The sequence below is a fragment of the Camellia sinensis genome, chromosome 12 (genome assembly GCF_055761805.1).
Source record: "Camellia sinensis isolate YWXY chromosome 12, ASM5576180v1, whole genome shotgun sequence".
Taxonomy (NCBI): domain Eukaryota; kingdom Viridiplantae; phylum Streptophyta; class Magnoliopsida; order Ericales; family Theaceae; genus Camellia; species Camellia sinensis.
In genome coordinates this window covers 162020798-162042978 of record NC_138972.1, presented here as the reverse complement: position 1 = coordinate 162042978, position 22181 = coordinate 162020798, and the positions used below count along the sequence as shown (strand labels likewise).

General features: G+C 35.9%; 1 protein-coding gene across 2 annotated transcripts; it reads left to right on the top strand.

The window, feature by feature from the left end:
* The first annotated feature begins 621 nt into the window (after positions 1-621).
* LOC114280501 (HAD-superfamily hydrolase, subfamily IG, 5'-nucleotidase) lies at positions 622-19613 on the top strand. Of its 2 annotated transcripts, XM_028222874.2 has the most exons (14): positions 622-816; positions 920-959; positions 1098-1286; positions 1401-1537; positions 1654-1803; positions 2241-2342; positions 5280-5444; positions 5638-5748; positions 7953-8050; positions 10531-10654; positions 10798-10887; positions 12944-12988; positions 13576-13896; positions 19332-19613. In XM_028222874.2, exons 1-14 carry the CDS (start codon positions 772-774, stop codon positions 19359-19361), a joined length of 1647 nt encoding a protein of 548 aa, XP_028078675.2. In that variant the 5' UTR covers positions 622-771; the 3' UTR covers positions 19362-19613. The 2 variants fall into 2 exon arrangements, with proteins under 2 accessions (XP_028078675.2, XP_028078676.2); XM_028222875.2 differs by lacking the exon at positions 5638-5748 and having other exon boundaries at positions 625-816.
* The last annotated feature ends 2568 nt before the right edge of the window (positions 19614-22181 follow it).

Below are 22181 nucleotides of genomic sequence, written 5' to 3'. Positions count from 1 at the left end.
GAGATTAAGACTAGACCATCCAGTCCAATCCATGGGCCCATTTTTGGCCATCGTTTCGATAATCTGAATCGTTCAATGTATAGAATTCGTCAAGTACTATGTACTTAAAAAAAATCACATTAATCAGATATCGATAGCTATTTGATCAGATTAGTTTTGTATTAAAAAAATAGACGGTAAAAAAATAAACGGTTGATAAAAATCTGATCTGATCAAATAGCTATCGATATTCAATCAACATAATTTTTTATAAGAATATAATACTCGACAAATTCTACATATTACTGATTCAAATTATCAAAAAAGAACCAAAAAAATAAAGCCACAAACTGAATTGAATGGTCCAATTTTGATCTCCACTCAGAGACAGCTGCACCATTTTATTTAAAGGAAAATGATTGGTGGCCCTAAAAATTTTGCCCCTAATGCCCCTAATTTCCATTTTTGAAAACTGTTTCTTTTTTTCTTTCTTTTTTCCTTTTTTTTTTTTTTTTTTTTTACTTAAAGTGGAATTTCGGGGCATTCGAGCCCCGAAATTTAGGGCCCTCAATCACTTCCGTTATTTAAAACCTCAAGAGGTGAGTTAAAAATAAATAAAAGTCTAACAATCTTTTTGACATTTCAAAAGAATGTATATACATCCAAAACGGCGGCTTCAATTTTCATCCACAAGATTGCACCTCCCAAGAAATAAACCCTAACTAATTTCATAACAAACACATATTCGGAATGTTGACCTGAGCACTCACTCACTCTCTCTCTCTCTCTCTCATGGCATCTCTTCGCAGGCTTCTTCCCCTCGGCCGTTCCTCTCTCGTATGTCCCCCTCTCTTTCTGTGTAGACATATTTGTATGTATATTCATGACACATGCACATAAGTGGGCATCGGATTCGTTACAATGGTGTGTTTTGTTGCAGGGAACTGACTTGTCTTCTTCTTCTTATGGTGCTCGCGGAGGTTTCTCTCTCTTTCTATCTTTCTTTCTTGTTTAATTAATTTCCCTAGTTCGTCTTTCTGAATCTTGTGTTGTGTCATCGGAAATGCGATGCGAGGGCATTTGATTGACACTGTGAGACTTGCTATTGAATTTATTAGGGTTTGGAGGAGGCTGTCGCGGCTACAGTTCGAGCATATCGTTCGAACAAAAGATATTGAAACTGGAAGAAGATAATCAGCTGGCTGAAGAAGAGATAGCCAAGATTCGGCGCGAATTCGATGCTGCAAAACAGAGTTTTTTCAAGATTCCTGACGCTCTTAAGGGAATGCAGAAGATGGATCCCAATGGTATATTAATCTTTATTTGTTTACTACTTTTTAATCATTTCTTCATTCTTTTAGTTTATTTATTTATTTTTTTTAACTTCTTGTATTGATTGCCTTTTTCATAATTGCAATTAGGTATATATGTCAATAAGAACCTGAGATTGGAGAATATTCAAGTTTATGGCTTTGACTATGACTATACATTGGCACATTACTCTGCTAACTTACAGAGTTTGATATATGAGCTTGCCAAAGAACATTTGGTTAATGAGGTCTGGTATTATATTGGAGTATTGCCTTATGTTATTGATGTTGATGTTTTATGAGCCATGCTGAGTACTCATTGCGATTTTCATCTTTTTGGACTATGTTGTTGTGGTGCTTTCAGCTTAGGTACCCTGATAGTTGCTTGGAATTCAAATATGATCCCACCTTTCCCATTAGAGGTTTGTACTATGACAAGCTAAAAGGGTGCCTTTTGAAGTTGGATTTCTTTGGGTCAATTGAGCCTGATGGATGCTACTTTGGTCGGCGCAAGGTACTTTAAAATGAACGGTTTTGATATATATATATATATATATGGCTTTGTTGGACAGACATTGATTGGCAGCTATAACTTTTAAATTATGCAAAGGAACTCATAGATGTAAGAAAGTCAAGCCCATATGCATTGTTTACTATATGCATTTTCAATACTTTGAAGAATCACCTAGATTAAGTTACGACAGGGAAAATTAAGTTACTATATGCATTGCAAGAAAAGACTGGTACTCACTGACATCAGATTGTATACAAAAAATCCATTGGATTTCCGTGAAAAGAACTTCTAAAATGTTCCCATTTCCAAGCTAACCAAAAGAACACATGAAACAAACTTCTGATCCTTTGTTTATATGTAATTGAGTAATTGAAGTATTCTACCCAATTTTGAAATAATTGTTATCTTTAATTGTTTTAATCCATATGAATTTACAGCTGACCAAGAAGGAAATAGAACAAATCTATGGCACAAGACATATTGGCCGTGATCAAGCACGTGGACTCGTCAGTTTGATGGATTTCTTTTGCTTTAGTGAGGTCAGATTTATTATTGTTGCATATCTATAATTATGTAGCCTCAATTCATTTTGTTGGTTCTTCCTGTCTTCCTTTTCTTGTTCTTACTTTTGTCTTCATTCACTTAATTTCATGGTTTTAATTCCCAATTTATCATTTGACTGTGGGATGCTCATTCAGAAATTGTTTTTAATACACACACTTTGGCTTGAACATGGTCGGCGAGTTTGGCTCTTCACTGCTAGAATTTTCACATAAAATATGTAGTTGCATTGTTTCTAAGTAAATGTGAAATAGTCCATTTGAAACATTTTCAGGATTTCCCTAAACAAATTGTATCGAGGGAAATCATTGAAGTTATGTATTTCTTTAATGAACATACAATCCTCTATATTATGTACAGGGTATAGTTAATTCAGTATCATTTCCCAGATTTTCGTCTTCTTCACTCCTTTTAATAATCCGATTGTAAACTCATCCATGCATGTGAAAAATGGGATAATCTGTGTTATTTATCCATTTTTTAAATTGGGTGCTTATATTCTCTTTTGTTTATCCCTTAATTACAGAGCGTGGTAATTTGTTTTTCCATCTTATGCTGTTCTCCTTTTCCATTTGTTAGAGACAGTGACATAGGAGAAGTGCAGCAACACATGCTCTCTAACAGAGTGCGCAAAATTAATGTAGGGTGGCATCATGGCATGGTAGGATTATTCAGGGTTGGATTAGTGGTAGTTTATGAAGTTGGAATGGTTGGCAAAATTATAGAAGTTATTAAGGTTTTGTTGGGTAACAAAAGGGCAGGGATTGACATGAAAGATGGGAATTTGTGGACAGATCAGGGGCTGATTTTGTAAATCTTTATATCTTAGGTGAATTGTTTAGGGTTGTAAATTAGGGAAATTTAAAGAAAAGGTAAATTAGATCATGTTTTGAGGTTTGAAGGCTTAAAATCATGGTATTAAAAACCAGCCGAGTTGTAGGGTAGTGGCTGCTTCGGACCGGAATTTTGGAAGCCCGAGTAGGTTACACCCCACTTTACTAGGCTGAATCAAAATTGCAGTTGAATAGTCCGGTTCGCTTTATTTCAAACAAAAAGAAATTTATTTAAAATCTTAAAACTTGCCAGATCGCAGCTATCCATATGGCTTTAAACGCATTGTATGCTGTAGTAGCCTATTAAAAAGAGATGTAGCACCTCAAGTTGGTTTGATTGCCCGATGTGGGATTGCTGTATTTGTATAGAAGCAAAGAAATGAAACGGGTGTTTATAATTGACTTGTGATGGCTCATAGCCCTTCTCTACTCAATTTGGGATTGATGCCATATTGATAAAATGCAAAACCAAGCTCCACATTTTCTTTCCTGAGCATTTTCCAGTGCATCAATCCATCTATTGCTTGTTAAGTGTGTTTGTCTGTTTTTTTTTTTTTTTTTTTTTTTTTTTTTTTTTGGTGGTGGGGGGGGGGGGGGGGGTTAACATTAGTTTTCTTTATTCATAAGCAATACATATTTTTAGACATCACAATATTGATTAAAATATGACAAATCAAGAGTAAACCCTATATTATATGTAGACTATAGGCAACTGTAACGTAATAGAACATGGACTTCCAATTAAGAAACTGAGACTTGATTTCATAAGCTGAGTTTTGGAAGCAATGATAGAAGACCAAATGAATGCATTCATGGAAAATCATAAGTGGCATGACCATTTCAGACTTTATGGGTTCTGATGTAGGATAAATGGCCCGGGAGTCGCGGGTTCAAACATACAAACAACTTATCCACACATGGGGGTAAGATTGCATATATCTAACCCTCTCTAGATCCACAGTGGCCGGAACCTTGTGCATTGGGATTGCCCTTTTTTATGTAGGATAAATGACATCGTCATAAATGGCATTATGTGGATGCATGGACTGGACAATTAAAGAATGAAAAAAATTTGTAAATGTTGAGTCGTGCGCCTTCTAATGTAGAAATCTTCTTGTGTTCACATGACAAAAACTTTTGTGGCTCCTTTCTTTTGATTGACTAACTTACTTTAGATATAAAGTCGGTGCTGGTTTCAATTGAAATGTATGATCTGAGTCAATATTCATGCATATAAGAAAACTTATGTATTTTTTAATATAAGAAAATTCATTCTACCTGTTTAATACTAGAATCATGAGTTTGAATTAGAATTTATCCTCTTATATCCAAAACCATATATTATTGACTTTAATTTAAAATATCAAGTGTGATCATTCCCATCCAATCAAAAAAGCTTCATTCCCCCACACACCCCCCCCCCCCCCCCCCAAATGGATGAATGGATTTCCTGAATTTGCTGAATTGCAAGATAGAAAAAATCTTTGTTTTTTTTATTATTATCAATTTTATCAATTATTTGAGTCGTAGTATTTTTATTATTGTTGGTATCAATATTATCAATTCAACTTAGGTTGCATTCTTAGTTTTATATGCCATTAATGATAGATTTTATAGAAATGGAAATGTAACACTCAATTATACAGTTTGAACACAAAACCTTTACCTATGGTGGCATGACATATTCCATTAAATATATTTTATACAGATATATTCTCTGGAAGATTTGTGTGCTCAATGCAACAGAACTGAGAACTCAAGTTCGGCTCTTTTAAAACTCGTTTAAGATCGAGCCAAATTACATGATTGTTCCATTCCTGATATACATGAAAAAGAAAAGGAAAAAAGAAATTCCGATGTCTTTTATTTTAAGCACTATTTCTGTTCATTAGTCTTTTGTTTACAATGCATATTTATATATGCAACATGGATTCCGTTGCATTTATGCTTATCGTTTGTCTGGAATCTTGATTTCTAGGTCAGCAGAACTATCTCTGTAATTTTTATTTATTTTCTTGTTAATTGCGCTTGGTAATTTTTTTCTTCTTACCCTGAATATGCTTTCTGTTTCGGATTTTGTAGGCCTGCCTTATTGCTGATATTGTGCAACATTTTGTTGACGCAAAGCTCGAGTTTGATGCATCCTATGTCTATCAAGATGTAAATCGTGCAATTCAGCATGTTCACCGAAGTGGCTTGGCTCATAGAGGAATTCTATCTGATCCACAAAGATACCTAGTTAAAAATGTGCGCGACGATGAACTCTGTTCTAATATTTGTATAATTTGCTTTTATTGTTTGAGGTCTCCTGTTCTTAACTCATTCTCAGGTTAGTGGTGGCTCATTGTAAAATGGGACAACGGCTATACTATATTTCGTCAATTTTAATCTATTATACTAGACACTTGAAAAATTGTTATTGTATGGTTAAACCTTGCAGAGTCAGCTGCTACGCTTTCTCAGGATGCTAAAGGAAAATGGGAAGAAACTTTTCTTGTTGACCAACTCTCCGTATTATTTTGTGGATGGAGGGATGCGTTTTATGTTAGAGGTGACACTCAGAAAAGATATCCCCTGATCACCTTTATTTTTATATTCCTTTTGTATTTGCATCCTTCTACATATTGCTGGAACTCCTGGAGATTTTTTCTAATTTCAATTTGGACTTTGTTGTTACTGGTTTTGAAACTGAACTTTTGTCATTGTGACTATTGCTTGTCGTTTAATTACGTATAAACTTTCCTAATTTTGTCAGCATTCTACTTTTCTGATGTTTGCCTATTATTGACCCATGTTATATTAAATGCAAATTGCCATATACAGAAAACTGTATTGGGTAAGACACGTGCATATAAAGAAATGATATTCAGAATCTTGCTTATTTGTTTAGTTAAATGTAAAAAAACATTAACTACATTAATGAGTAAGAAGTATATACACTTTGCCATAACTAATTGTTTGGGGGGCAACTTGTATGGCCGAAGCCCTAAGCAGGGATAACTCTAGGATTTGCTGATCCTAACAGTACATTGTACAGCAGAGTTCTCAACCCTAGATAGGGATCCTCCATGTTCGCTTCTAGACAAGTTATCCCAAACCTCGTAAAACTAGTTCACACATTTATTAGCCTCTGTAAGTCTGGACCACGTGATACTGACGCCATGTGTGGCCTTCAGATGGTAGTGTTCTCATGATTGTTGTTCCTGACTCCTAACCACTTTAGTATCCAGTTGATCACCAGAACACTTATCTAATAGAAAATAAAAGAAACTAGACACGCGTATTAGAATCTGATACTGTTCTCTGTTTGTGTGTGCGCGGGCTTGAAACAGATTATTGTTTATCATGTGCATCAGTTGCATTTTAAGATTTGAATTACCTCCTCCTTAACATTCGTGAAGATTGTTGCATCTAGGTATTTAAAATTACATAACTTTTCTTGATTGTTTAATAAATATATATTATATGTATTTGTGTCTACACCTTTTTATATTTATATTTGCTCTTTGAATACCTGATTTACTTCCCTTCTACGCTAGATGTGTGTTAATTTTCTGTCGTTGTCAATCAGTCTCTCTGGGACAATTTTAATGTAAACCACAAAATGTTTATATGTCATGTTATTCTCCCATTTCCAATAGAAGTCAGATCCTTTGTGACAGTCAAAACTCTGCATTTTCACTCAAGTTGCAATGTCAACCCTTCATCAATGATTCCTGTTAAATTTGAATGGAATTAAATTAAACATGTGGTTGTTACATGACTTAATTTGGTAGCACATTAAAACTTTATCCCACCATATTTCTCTGAAGACTCACTTTAATCCCTAAGATTTGATATGACAGATTAACTAATTTTTAAGTCATGCAATAGACCCATGGTCAGTTTCAGTTCATCTAAGAAGCATCGACACTTTTAAGAAGGTGGTGTGTCTGTGTTGGACAAGTGTCGGACACCGATACTCATTGGACATTTCATGACTCGTGTCCAAATGTTTAGATATTATTTTTAAATGTTTTTTTTAGCACAGGCTGTCGGGCACACTTGGGACCCTTGGGGACAGGCATGACCATTGCTTAAACATACATGAAACACATTACAATTTTGAACAAAATAACTAAAAGGATACAATGATAAAAGAAAAATAATGTAGATTTAAATTTATTAATCCCCCCGGCTTTAAACTTTAGAGATTAGTGTTGTGTTGCATTTTTTAAATTCTATTTGTAATGATAATATCTATGACATATCTAAAATATATAAAATTATATGCTTTGTGTGTTCCTCACATGTCGTGTCCTGCCTTTTTTTTAAAAAAAATCGTCCTGTCAATGTGTCCGTGTTGTATGTGTGTAATTTCGTGTCATGTGCCCATGTCCATACTTGTTAGCTGTTCCTCTTCTAAATGGAAGTTGATAGAGGGTTGACATTGAAATTTGACCGGAATTACAGGGTTGCGACCATCAAAATTGGAAGTACATGAATTAAAGTGGAATTTAAGGTAAAATACAAGGGTGCAAATTGTAATTTATCCTTTACCAATTTAGCATTATGTACCCATTTCTTTTTCTTTTTCTTTTTTCTCCCATGTTTGTGTGTTGAGTATTTTGTTTCCTTTTTTTTTTTTTTTTTTTTTTTTGTTTTTGTTTTTGTTTTGGGTTTGATATTTTCTTCCTTCTTCTGAATTTCAATTGCTGATCTATATGGAATCACTGAAATTTAAGTTTTTTAGTTGTCTTTTTACATTTGAATTAGGATTCTTTGGGTCAAAGAGACTCCTGGAGGGAGCTTTTTGATGTCGTGATTGCTAAAGCGAATAAACCAGAATTTTACACATCCGAGAATCTGTTCCGGTATTTTCTTCAACTCTAAGCTCTCCAGTTGTTTTGTCACATTTTTACATTAAAAAATGGAATATTGCTTTCTTGTGCTTCCTACTTTGACAGTTTCCCTTTCCGATCTTTGTTTTTTGATTGAGCCTTTTAAAGGACTGATTGTGTGATTTAATTTTGCTTCTGTAATTTGTGGGCTCATTTTGTTGAATTCTCTTATAGTTTTAACATTGCAATTTTGTGTTTTTGTTTTGTGTACTTCTTGCCTCTACATGGGCTTTGTCCCTTTTCAAGGGTTTTTATTGCTCATAGAAGCCACATTTGAGGTTGGATAGCAGCTATGAATCTTGAAATTGGTTTTGACAGCTGAGGTTCTTTGAGGTGCTATTCTCTTTAATTTAGTTATATTACTTGGACTTAGGTGAGAGTGGGCCTGGGCGCAACGGTAAGGTTGCGCCATTGCAACCTGGGTTTCACAGGTTCAAACCACAGAAAAAGACGCTCTGCACCTAGGAAAGGCTGCATGCATTTGATGCTCCCCAAACCCCATAGTAGTGGGAGCCTTGAGCATTGTGACTGCCCATTACTTGGTCATAGGAATGTACATCAAATGTGGATACATGTCTAAGTGTCAGGTTGATTTCATTGCCAAGTCCAAAAGATACAAGGACATGACAAAATGTTCATATTTTTCTTTGTTTTTGTTTGTGCTGTAAATAAAATGGTACTGTTACGTAGCATTAAGCATCAAACATGGGCAATTCACTCTATTTGTGACAACTATCTAACAAAAGTAACATAGTAAAAGAGTTTTGTTTGCATGTACAACTATATAGTAATCTTGAATTTCTAGACATGTTTGCTAGGTGTGTGTCCAATGAAATATGCTGGACACACATTCCATGTAGTACTAACACAAAGGCTAGCATTAAAACAACACAATGTGAAAACCCAGCATGGTAAATTTTTTAAGTAGAGCATGGATACAGCAGTATGTAAATATATTTTTCATATATTTTAAACTAGAAGATACCTATGATATATTACTAATTATTTTCCAACTCTTTTCTTCATATATATATATATATATATTATATACATATGTTCATTAAGATTAAAATCTTTGCATATATCTGAATGTGCCTGCTAGATGCTTGAATTATAGTTGCTATATGTACAATGTCAACTTTCTCTTATTTCTTTGTAAAAAGGTTGTACACTTGGGCATAAGTTCATCCCATTTTTAAGAGTGTCAGGCAAATGCTCCTATTAACTGTCGGCTAAGCATCTGAGAAGTTTCGGTAAAGTGTTTGAACATGTCCAAGCTATAGCAGGTGTGGCTAGCAGTGCCCGAGAAGTGTCATGTTCTGAAGGGACACAACTCCTTTAAGTAAATGTCTGTGCTTCTTAGTATTCCTTACCCTTTTCCTGAGTGTTGTATGTCAGAAATCCAAAGAAGTTTGTGTAATAAACTAGTCCTCCCCCAACCTACCCACCCACCCACCTGCACCCGAAAAAGGAAAAAAGAAAAAGAAGCAGCAGCGAGTCTTGCACAGGAATAGTTGATGTAGAAACTATAGGCCTTGCCTTACTTTTATTACCTTTTCTCCTTGAACCTTAATTGTGTACCTCGCGAACTGTTCTCCCAATAATGAAAACAAATTGGTTCGAGTTTCAAACTATTTTTTTCATACTGTTGCTGATGTAATAAAACAAATATCTTATATGTCAAATTAAGTCCTATGCTTAAGTGTCATAAACTTTCTATTAGGTATTCCATTAGCTTAGGCTATTAGTGGCCTTAGTCTATAAATAGGTGATGTAAGCTTAATTGTACTTAGTTTTAAATTGAGGAATATAAACATTAATTGAGCTAAGTGCTCTGGTTCTCTCTCTAACCATAGGGGGGTTCCCCCTAGGTTGGGGGTTTTGTTCACTCTTGATTTTAAACCTAATTGCAATTTTGTTCACTCATAGTTTTAAATTAAAGAATATAGACATTAATCGAGTTAAGTGCTCTGGTTCTCTCTCTAATTCTAGGGCCTACCCTTAGATTGGGGGTTTTGTTCTATGTCTCTTGATTTTGAACCTGATTGCAATTTTGTTGCCTGATGTAGTAAAACAAATATCTTAAATGTCAAATCGAGTCCTATGCTCAAGTGTCATAAGTTTTCTTCTAACTATTCCATTAGCTTGGGCTGTTAGTGACTGCAATCTATAAATAGGTGATGTAAGCTTAATTGTACTTAGTTTTAAATTGAAGAATACAGACATTAGTTGAGCTAAGTGCTCTGTGTAACCCTAGGGGTTACCCCCTAGGATGGGGTTTTGTTCTCTCTCTCTCTCTATATATATATATATATATTGAACCTGATTGCAATTTGTTTTGCATTAATTGCTTTCTTCCACTTTGTTTAATTCTGTCTTTTGTATTATTTTATGCTATACTAATGAATTCTTTTGGTTATCTTTTCCACGGTTTGTTTTGGGACTTTGTGTAGCTGTTATGATGAAGAGAAGGATACCTTAGCTTTCTCAAAGGTGGATTCATTTCTTCCAGATAGAGTATACTACCATGGATGCCTTAAGTCCTTCCTCCAAATTACAAAGTGGAATGGTCCAGAGGTAATTCATTTTTGACATACTTGTTGGACAAGATAATAATTGAAAGATTTCAATCACTTTTGCAAGCGTACCTCTAAATTAAACTTAGTTATGTGTTTCCTTATAATTACTAATATATATTTTCCTCCTAAACCATAATATAGGTAATATACTTTGGGGATCATCTATACAGTGACTTGCGAGGGCCTTCAAAAGCTGGGTGGCGCACTGCTGCCATCATCCATGAGTTAGAAGTATGTCTTCAATTCCATTAATTACAAGTGGTTTTTTCATTTCTTGCTAGTACTTTCCAAAAAAACCGATTAATCACTTTGGTTCCTGTACTTGGAAACTTTTGATGGTAATGTTGAATATTGATTTTGAGCAAAGGTGATCTCGAAACTTGATTCTTTGTTTATGTCTTCTTCTAGTAAACAAGATATCCCTATTTATCTAATTACTAAGGCCAAGTTTGGGAAGACTAAAAAAGTGCACTTTTTGTCTTTTTGGACTAAAAAATTGAGGTTGAAAATATGGATGTTTGGGTTAACTTTTTGACTTTTTATTGAAAAATGTGTAATAAAAAATTGTAAAAATTGATTTGTAGGGAAAAATTTGAATTGGGAGTTGTGCAGCCGTAATTGTTGACTTTTGGTGAATAGTGTTAACTTTTTAACTTTTTGAGTAACTTTTTGACTTTTTGACTTTTTTTGAAGTCCCCAAACTTGGCCTAAATCTAATCCTGAACATCTTTTTTTTTACTTCATCTTTTTAAAATTATTTATTATTATCCCTATTTATCTTTTTTTATTTTTTCATTTTATCTTTTGATGGTTTTTTCATCTTTGCATCATCTTGATACTCTTCTAATAAAGTTTGTTTATTTATCCAAAAATAAATAAATTATTATATATATATGTACTTTGCCCACTAAAAAAATGATATTTATGATTAGAACATAACGTTATTTCAATAGACGTTGAAAGAGAAAAATACCTTTTTTTTTTTTTTTTTTTCAGAAGAGTTACTAATGGGAAATAATGTATGGCACAACACTCTCTCGAAAACATGAGGCGGGAATGCATCGAAGCATGAATTGACCTAGCGATGTGAACCTTGGGTGAGGTGCACTAGTGAGCGACTTCCTTCCCCACTATGATGCGCAAAGAAGCCAAGCTTGATAGGAGCCCGAGCTAAGAGAATTGAACAAACCTTTGAACGAATCTCAGGATTGAAAATGGATAATTTGCAATCATGATTCATGATGTTCAGATATATCATAAGAAAATCATCCAGCTCCAACTTATCTTAAAAATTTCTTCTTTTATCTTAGATGAAAATGGTGCTCCACAACTCATAGCATAGCTTCTTCTTCTTCTTCTTCTTCTTCTTCTTCTTATTTTTTATTTTTTTTATTTTTTTTCAATCTACAACAAAAATAAACTTTATTAAAAAAGAGAAACAAGTAAAAAAGGAAAAACAGATGACAAGAAGTTCGCCAAAAGATGTAAAAAAAAGAAAAAAAATAAAACAAAAACAAAAACCAATATTACAAATCACACACTGCTCTCCAATTTCTATAAATTAAAACAGAGGAATTCCCTTAAAAGGGGATGATAGTATACAGAAACTCAAAAAGAAGACACAATAGATTTTATTCCATAAAGCTTCAATTTCTTCCTCTTTTCTTTTTTTGTGGACTTCTTGTTCCCATCTTATGGCATTTGATATTTTTTATTAATAATTTATTCACTCTTTGTTTCCGATAAAAACAAACAAACCAAAATAAATCCTCAATATTATCGTAGAAAAATCCTTGCATTTCTTTCCAATCAAATCACCCAAAATACTACACAAATTATAGAAACCCGAAACCAAGAAATCTCCCCAACTGAAACAATCTATGCCATATAGCCATAGCCACTTGACAATACAAAAATAGATGACTCAATACCCTCTTCGTGCCTCCTACACATGATACATCATTGTGGAAGCAAAGGACAATTGGTCATTAGTTTTGTGTTTCGTATGAGCCTTAGACCACAATAGCTTTGACATCAAGAGGCACATTATCGCATTCCAAATGACCTTATGAGAGTGAACACAAGTTGTTTATATAATTGGGTGCAGTTGACCCTGAAAGAAATTTTGTCGACTTAGTGAAAATTTGGCTGTGCGGTTATGCAATGCTTCTGTTTTTATTCATTTATTTATCTGGTTCCTAAATTCTTGATCTGATAAAATTCAATCGTTTCTCTTCAAATATTTGGAGACTGAGTTTTTGCATGTGTTCACTTGGTGATTATGCAGAATGAGATACAGATACAGAATGAGGATAGTTACCGTTTTGAACAGGTATGATCATACACATTTTATGAACCCTACTTGAGATAGGCTTTTGCCAGCCAGTGTAATTATATGTTCAGGGAATGGTGCTTGCATGCCTTGATGATTTCTTCTTTTCTTTTTCTGAAGATTGCATAACAAATTTTTTTAATTTTATTTTTTAAATCAGTTTTGTGCAAAGAACATACTTGATTTTGAAAGAAATCTTTAAACTGCTACATGAAAAACTCTCTCTCGCTCTCTCTGACTTTTCTTGGGCATGCCTGTGCCAACATGTGCATGATGGAATATAATATATTTTAGCATGCTTATCGTTTAACTCGATTTACAGACTTCTTCATAATATTGACCAGAATAAGTTTATTTTATTTAATTTTTATTATTACTATATTTTTTTAAAACCTTGATTTATGATGCTGTTAAAAGAATTTCTTATTTGTTGTCGGTAATTTGGCTTGCTTGTTGCACACGAATAGTTTCAAATTCAAAGGTGCAGTACTTCTATCATTGTCTCAGTTGAGAATTTGACTTAAATTCCATTTTAAATTTTGAATTTATTAGTTCTTTCTTGTTTCTATATTTCTATGTGGACACAGGCAAAATTTCATATAATACAAGAGCTTCTTGGTAAATTGCATGCAACTGTTACTAATAGTCAGAGAAGTGAAGCTTTCCGGTCTCTTTTGTGGGAGCTAAATGAGGAGAGGCAGAAGGCACGATGTGCAATGAAAAACATGTTTAATAGATCTTTTGGAGCCACTTTCCTCACTGACACAGGTCAAGAATCTGCTTTTGCTTATAACATCCATCAATATGCTGATGTGTATACCAGTAAGGCAGAGAATTTTCTCTTTTATCCACCCGAGGCATGGCTTCATGTACCTTTTGATATAAAGATAATGCCACACCACTTGAAGGTAGGTTTTTCTTCTTTCCTTTTTCATAACTTTCGCTCTCCTCAGCCAATAGTTCAGCTCTTCATAAACATATCTATATGCTAGGTTTTCCATGAATCCAGCAGTGGAAAAGGAATTTTTATATGTGAAATGTACAACTTAAAAGTGTAAGCAAATGAATACTGTAGCTTGTGTATCAATCATGGTTATCAGAATCCCGATCCGGATCATTCTAGTTGGCCTAAACGATCCGGATTGCACTAGGTTCTTAAATTTAGTAGGATCTTAAAGTGATTACGATCCTAGTCATAAAATCATGTAAAATTGCACTACGATCCCGATTCTACTACGATTTTGATCCTACCAAAAAAAAATCTTATTATTTATTTCTTATATATGTATGTATATATATATATATATCTATAGAAGAAATTTGATTATAAATTCTTTTTACAAACATCTCTTTTAATTTATGATAATATAAAAGATGCATTATATCAAATTAATCATTTTTCTTTAGTGATTTTACAATTATTTAACATAAATTATCATTATAGATAATATCATTTAATTTTTTTTTGATAAATAAGCAAATTTATTAGAAAAGTATCAAGATGATGCAAAGAATACGAAATTTAAACCCCTAAAGAAAAATGCTATCAAATCCTCTATGAAATCGACATAAGTTAAAACATCTGGATTAACGAACCACGTAACCCAATTATATAACACCATAAATACTTGCCTCTCCAGCCTAGAAATCGACTGAGACACCCCTTGGAAGACACGCTTGTTACGTTCCAACCAAATGAGCTACATTAAACAGTGAGAGGCAATCATCCACACCTTCCGACATCTCCTCCCAACCCTACCCCCAGCCTAACTTTGCAAGACAGCCAACACTGAACCTGGCTGCACCCAAACCAAACCAAACAAAACCAAAAATAGCCACAATAAGCATCCAGAACTGATATGTAACTGGGCGATGATAGAGCAAATGGTCTGCCGACTCAGCATCACCACCATACAAATAATACCAATTCACTAGTATATGCCCATGGTGCATCAGATTGTCAATTGTCAGAATACATCCTAAGGCTGCCGTTCACACGAAGAAAGCTATCTTGGATATTGTGCCCGACACCCAGACACATTTCTAAGGAAACAAAACCGCATCAACATAAACAAGCGCACCATAGTAGGAAGACACAGAAAAAAGCCCTTTAGAACCGGGACAGACCCAAACCATAAAATCTTCCCCTGCAACCCCAGCTTGCAACCCGTATAAGAAACCCAACAGCTCCACTAACTGATCCACCTCCCAATCTTGAACCTCACGACGCAGCCGCACATTCCATTCCACTGCTTGACCTTGCCCTGTTCGAACTGTCCCCACCATAACCTCGCAATCTTCTACAATCCCAAAAATCAAAGGGAGCAGGTGCTCTAAAGAAGTATCCTCACACCACCTATCATGCCAAAAACGAACCCTATCTCCCAATCCTACCTTCAACTAAATCCTTCGCCAAAACTCCTCCCAGCCCAACCAAATTTCTTTCCAGACACCACAACCATGAGGTTTGTCCCACCCTACCCGAACACCATCCCCTTCTTCCCAGACCAAACTTTGCCACAACCACCTTCCCCCATAAATGCTCCCTTTCTCCCACAAAATGCCACAACTACTTACCCAGCAATGCCAAATTAAACATAACCAACTCCTAACCTCCAAACCCCCTTTCTCCTTAGGACGACAAACCCGACCTCATGCCACCAAATGAGAATGAGATCCCTCCCCCTCATTTCCCCATAAAAAATCTCGCTGCAACTTCTCAATCCGCTTTGCAACTGCCACCAGGATCACATGAACGGACATAAAATAAGTTGGGATACTCCACAAGACACTCTTGACCAACGTAATGTTCTCGCCTTTATATAGATATTGTCACTTCCACCTTGCCAAACACCGTTGCACATGCTCCACCACTTTGTCCCACACCCCGAGGGCCTTGAAAGAAGCTCCCAAAGGAAGACCAAGATACGAAACTGGCAGAGAAGCCATCTTGCATTCCAAAATCGTTGCCAAAATTGGAAGTCAAGCCACCTCACCTACTGGAATTAATTCAGACTTTGGGAGATTGACCTGAAGACCGGACACAGCCTCAAAACACAGCAACACACACCGAAGATGTCCAATCTGACCAGTGTCCGCATCACAAAATACAAGAGCATCATCCACATAAAAAAGATGGGATACAACCAAAGAAGTTGGTCTAGAACCCACCTCGAAACCTTACAACAGACCTCTATGAACTACCCTCCACAACAAATGCCCCAAAGCCTCCATAACCAGAATAAACAACAATGGGGATAGGGGATCACCCTGCCGAAGGCCTCTATATGTGGGGAAAAAAACTTGCTGGAGAGCCATTGACCAACACAGACATCCGCACAGTAGAAATAGAAAAATGTATCCACTAACTTCCTCTAGCCCCAAAACCCAATCTCTCCAGTATAAACAACAGAAACTCCTAACTCACATTGTCATATGCCTTCTCAATATCTAATTTACACATAATCCCCGCCTTTCTCTACCTCAACCTTGAATCCACACATTCATTGGATACCAAAACCGCATCCAGAATTTGCCTTCCACCCAAAAAGGCATTTTGAGACTCCGACACCCCCCCCCCTCCCCGCGCACCCCTCAAAGCTGATTCGCCAAAACCATGGCCAATAGCTTATACACACTACCCAAAAGACTGATAGGTTGAAAGTTCTGAATATCCTGTGCCCCACCTTTCTTGGGAATCAACGCAATAAAAGTGGCATTCAAGCTCCTCTCAAACTATCCTGTCCGGTGGAGCTGCTCAAACGTAGCTATCACATCGTCCTTCACCTCTCCCCAACAGTGCTGGAGAAAAGCTATGGAAAAACCGTCAAGCCCAGGCCCCTTATCCCCAGGCATACTTCACAGCGCCTCAAACACCTCTTCGTCCGTAAACGCCCTCTCCAACAAAGGACAATCCGCCTCTAGAATAACATCAAATGGAATCCCATCCAACGTCGGCCTCCAAACTCCTCTGTGGATGATAACCCCACCTCATTCACCCGCAATCTCCCTATTTGATTCACTTGCCGATGCACATTTGCCATACGGTCAAAAAAGCTTGTGTTCCGATCGCCATCCTTCAACAAGTATCTAGATTTCTGGCAAAAACTAATCTCCTCTATACGAGCCACATGACCAAATTGCTTTCGAGTCGCATCCTGACGAGCCATATCCTCCTCCGACAAGATACCCTTGTCCTCTTTCTCATCCAACCCCTGCAATACTGTTAAAATATTCGCCTTCTGAGTCTGCAGTTTCCCAAACACCTCCTTATTCCACTCTCGCATATCCAACTTGAAAAGTTCAATTTCTAGGCTGAATGACAACTAGGATTCCCAAGCATAGTATAACTGCCCCACCACCCCCTCACTCTCTCCTCTCCCCAAAGCCTTCAGACAAAAGCTACATATTCTCAAATCAAAATGGCAACGGTCCCCTATTGATCCCCCCACTGTCCAACAAAACTGGCCGATGATCCGATGCAAGATGATGCAACCTTAGTTGAGTCACCTGTGAGAAATGTCCCTCCCAATCTCCAGTCACCAAAAACCTATCAATACGAGACTTCGCCCTGCCCCTCGACTAAGTATAACCACCCCCCTGAAGCGGCAAGTCCACCAATTCCATCTCATCAATAAATGAAGAAAAAGCTCGCATAGATCCAGACACTGAGGTCGTCCCATGCTTCTCCTCCATGCACCGCACCACATTGAAATCCCCACCCACACACCAAGGAACCCCTCGTCGAAAAGCAATAGACTGTAGCTCCTCCCAAAACGTAGCCCGATCCGACCGTCTAACGGGGCCATAAACCTCAGTGAAGGCCCAACAATAATCATCCGCAACACAACGAGACAAACAAGATAGCGAGAAAGCCCCCACCTCCACCTCCTCCTCCTCCTCCTCCACCACCCACCGGTCCCAACACAGAAGGACACCCCTTGCCACCCCCAAAGCTCATAAAAAAGTCCAATGCACAAAGTGCAACCCCCCCCCCCCCCCCCCCCCACACAAAGCTCCTTGATAGTCTCTCCTCCAATGCACTCCATCTTTGTTTCTTGAAAACACACTACATCTGCCCTGGCACTTCTCAATAGAGATCGAACCAAGACCCTTTTCCCTCTTATCATTCAAACCACGCACATTCCATGACAAAATTTTTAACTGCATGACAACAATAATTGAGTTCCACGGCCCTTTCTACCAGCCCCTCCCTCCCCTCCTTTGTCCCGATCATAATTTATAGAGCATTCCGATTTACGCAACTCCCTAGAATTCTTTTGTTTCTGTCCTTCAGATCGCACCTTCTGTCCCAAAGCAACACCCCCTCTCCAGGATTCCTCTATTGCATAAAACAAATTTAAAGCCTCAACTTCATGACCTTCAAAGGAAATGCCCAAATACTGAAGGCTGCAACTGAATTATGGTACTGAAGGCTTTAGTCATGGGCAAAATGAGTAATTGGGTTGGTAATGATATAGAGTTTCTGGTTTTTTTTGTCTGACCCATTCAGCCTGGACTGAAAAGAGTTCAGGGTTTCCAAGGTTATACCAAGTCTAAAAACCACCATGGCATGGTCTTAGTCTCGATATGACAGACAGGTTAGATGATCTGGAAACACTGATCTAAACCTAACTCTTTCCTCCCTCTCCGCTGCTTCTAGACCTACTCTTTACTGCATTTTCTCTAATAAACTGTCTGAGATGAAATGTAACATGTTCCCAAAATTCATACCCTGCTTGGATTCTAAATTGTGAAAAAGAGATATATCGTCCTTGTACAGTTTCTCAAAACAGTAATTTATGTTCTTAATTAGTGCAAGGTGGCTAGCTATATTAATTGACTAATAACCAATAACCAATGAGTTAGTATTTGTTTCTGTTAGGTGAATAACATTGACTTCTCTCTCTCTCTCCCTGCATGTGCTTTCTTTTTTTCTAATCTTTCCCCTTGAGCAACAGACTTTGTAGATGGTATTGTTTTTCACTCTTTGGATGTTTGCAGAATAGAACACAAGCATGGAAAATCAACCCTTTTCTAAAGTTGAAGGCATAGTCTATAACAATAGCTACTCTCATGAAATGCTTAGTGGTGGTCTTAGATTGATGCTTGTAGTTGTGCACAATGTTGTATTTAATTCTATCAAAGCTTTTTTGTTATTGTTAGTGGTGGTGTAAATTGAACATGTTATAATTCTAACCTCTGATGCTATGTTGCCCTAAAAGATCGTCGTTGAAATGTTCATTCAAGTTTGTTTGCACCTATTAAATTTATCTATGCTGTTGTTAGTTATCTATGTCTGCAGAGATAATGACCTCTCATAAAATTGTTCTTTGGTTTCCAGGTTCCGTCAAGATTGTTCAAGACTCAGTAGCTATTACTCGACCATATAGTTGATGACATGGGCGGAGCTATGCATAAAGTAGTGGGTTCAATTGAACCCACTGAACTTTGATTTTTTTTTTAAATTTTTTTATAGAATTATGTAGTATTATATACATTTTTTTTAGAGGTTTTCATAAATTGACACCATTAAAATTGTTCAAAAAAATAGATTTATCAAAACAAAAAAAACAAAAAAATTGTTTAAAAAATAATTAATTCAATACTTATCATATTTTTATAATATTTTTTTGTTTAGCACGCATAACTATTAATGCTCGTACCTGAAGGCACGGTGTAAATAATGTTAGGATTAGAATATAATTATAATCATAAATTTATTATAAAATTTTGGAATTCTCACAAATATTCTCACGAAAATTCGTTTTTGCTTATATAATATATAGCTATATAGATAGATATGCATGACATACATAAAATTTTCACGGGCATACATACAATACTGCTTTTGCTTATATAATTATACGGGCATACATATATTGTATGGAAATATATAAAATATATTGAACAAAATGGAGGGGGGGGGGAAAATAGAGAAAAATAAAAACGGGAGAAAATAAAAATAAAATAGAAAGGAAGGTGGGATCATGGAAGGATGAGTGAAAAAAAGAAAAAATAAGAGAGAGAGAGAGAGAGTAGAAAATGTTTATGTAGGATATTTTTTAGAAAATATATCTCAGCTATTGTTTTATATTTTGAACAGATTTGAGCATTTCAAATGTCTTAATAAGACAAAAATAAGTTGAAAATTCAAAAATCGTTCTGCTTTATTAAAATATGTTGAAGATTCATATGAGATCTAAATTTATGAAATCTATCAGGTATTCAATATATTTAAAAATAATAATTAATTGTTCAAATTTATTTAATTTATAAACTATAAAATTTGTTAATTTAATCTCCACTACACACATTAATATTTGGCTCTTAATTTTGGGATCGCAGATTTTTTCATATAATATGAATAAAAATAAGTGACCAAAAAGGAAAAAATAAAAAACGAATTTTCTGACGGAAGAACCTATGACCATGACCATGACGGAATAATATACCTTTGTTATTACTTGTTAAGGAATGATTATGTCTATATGACTACTTTTATATTGAACATTTCTGACGGAAGAATTATCACGTACAACCGAAATTTCTGATTTGAATATTATCAGCATGAGCTAAGTTTGGAGGACCAAACTTTTTAAGTTGGGGAGAGTGTAACGACCCAGAACCGTATACTATGATTACCAGTAATTAATTATGTGTTAGCATGATTTAATTGAAGATTATCTGTTGAACTTAGAAGAATATCTGTTGAGATGAGAACTTTGGGACTGAAATTGATGACCGTAATGGGTTCGGAAAACGAAATTGAACACGCCTATGTGATACCGGGAATTTGTAGAACCATTTGGGAAAATAAATTGAGAACTGAATTTCGTCTGATTCGTTAAGCCTTGTTTGGCTCAAGATAATGGCACAATTCTATTTTTATGGTATATATATATATGTATATAGATAAAGATGTTGACCATGTTTTGACTCAAAACCAAAGAGAAGAAAAATCTGGAAAGGAGAGAGAGAGAGAGAGAATTCGTGAGAAAGGGGAAGAAGAGGAGGAAAAAGAGAATCAAGCTTAAATCTTCCTCAATTAAAGAATCAAGGTAAGGATCTTCTCTAAATTCTTGAAGTAAGGTTGATGCATCAATGATCTCATGTTAAATAAGAGGATTGAAAGGGGAATATGTGTTTAATTTGAGCATGCATGGCATGAATAGATGATTTATGGTTATATTTGTCATATTTTGAGGAAGAACCTCCATGGATATGAAGAAATGAAGCTTTTACATGAATAGTTATGATTCTTCACTTTAAATCATGGTTTGATCTTGTGCATGATGCATTTGGGTTTGTTTAGAAGCTAAAATGTTGAAATCAAGTGGGTTCCAAGTGTTTTGGGACTTGGGTTTTCATCAATGTTGAAGTGTTTTTGCAAAAAGGAAAGGTTAAAGCTTGAGAAGAGTCCAGAATTTCAGATTTTCGCGCGGTCCGCTCGAGCGGAGGTATTCTCGCTCGAGCGTGAAAATAGGCCTCCCAGCAGTTTCGGAAAATTGTGCAGTCCGCTCGAGCGGACAAAGTGGCGCTCGAGCGGGGACCTCTTTTTCAGGAAATTTTGAGAGGTTGAATTACTTGATTTTACCATGTTATTGACATCATTTAGCATCTCATAATCATAAAATAGAGTAAAGAAAGGATAATATGGCATGTATTAAGTGATTTAATGATAATGTGTATGGAGAAATGTGTTCTAATGTTGATAATTGCAGGTCAAGAGGCGAAGACCGTGCAATCGGTTTTGGAAACCCACTGTGAGTAACATTTCTGTAAAAGATATGTTAGTATGATCTATGTTTAAAAGTGCTACGTTATGCTACGGTTTTGAAATGATAAATGTTTTCTGTGAACGAATGTCCAGTTTGCAAATCTAGTATGGCATCCATAGATAGTCCTAAGTGGACCAGTTTACGAGATCTCGGCATGTGTTTAATCGGTGTCCGGAACCGGTTACTCTAGTCGTTGGACGACAAATGTTATGTTCTATGGAGTATGCCATTATGTATGTTCTGATATGAGATGATTATGTTTATGGATGATTTATTTTATGGTATATGAATGTGGAATCCGTTCACTACCCCTTTACGTTAATGTTACTTGCTGAGCTTTAGCTCATTGTTTGTATATATGTATTTATAGGTGAGCACTCTGGGAGTCAAGCCTAGGCGGGGTCCGAGCCGAG

Excerpts from the sequence above, each read along its gene's own strand:
- LOC114280501 (XM_028222874.2), top strand. The coding sequence starts at position 772 with ATGGCATCTCTTCGCAGGCTTCTTCCCCTCGGCCGTTCCTCTCTC. Across the intron at positions 12,989-13,575 it reads ATAGTTACCGTTTTGAACAG|GCAAAATTTCATATAATACA; the intron begins GTATGATCATAC and ends ATGTGGACACAG. Across the intron at positions 13,897-19,331 it reads TAATGCCACACCACTTGAAG|GTTCCGTCAAGATTGTTCAA; the intron begins GTAGGTTTTTCT and ends TTTGGTTTCCAG.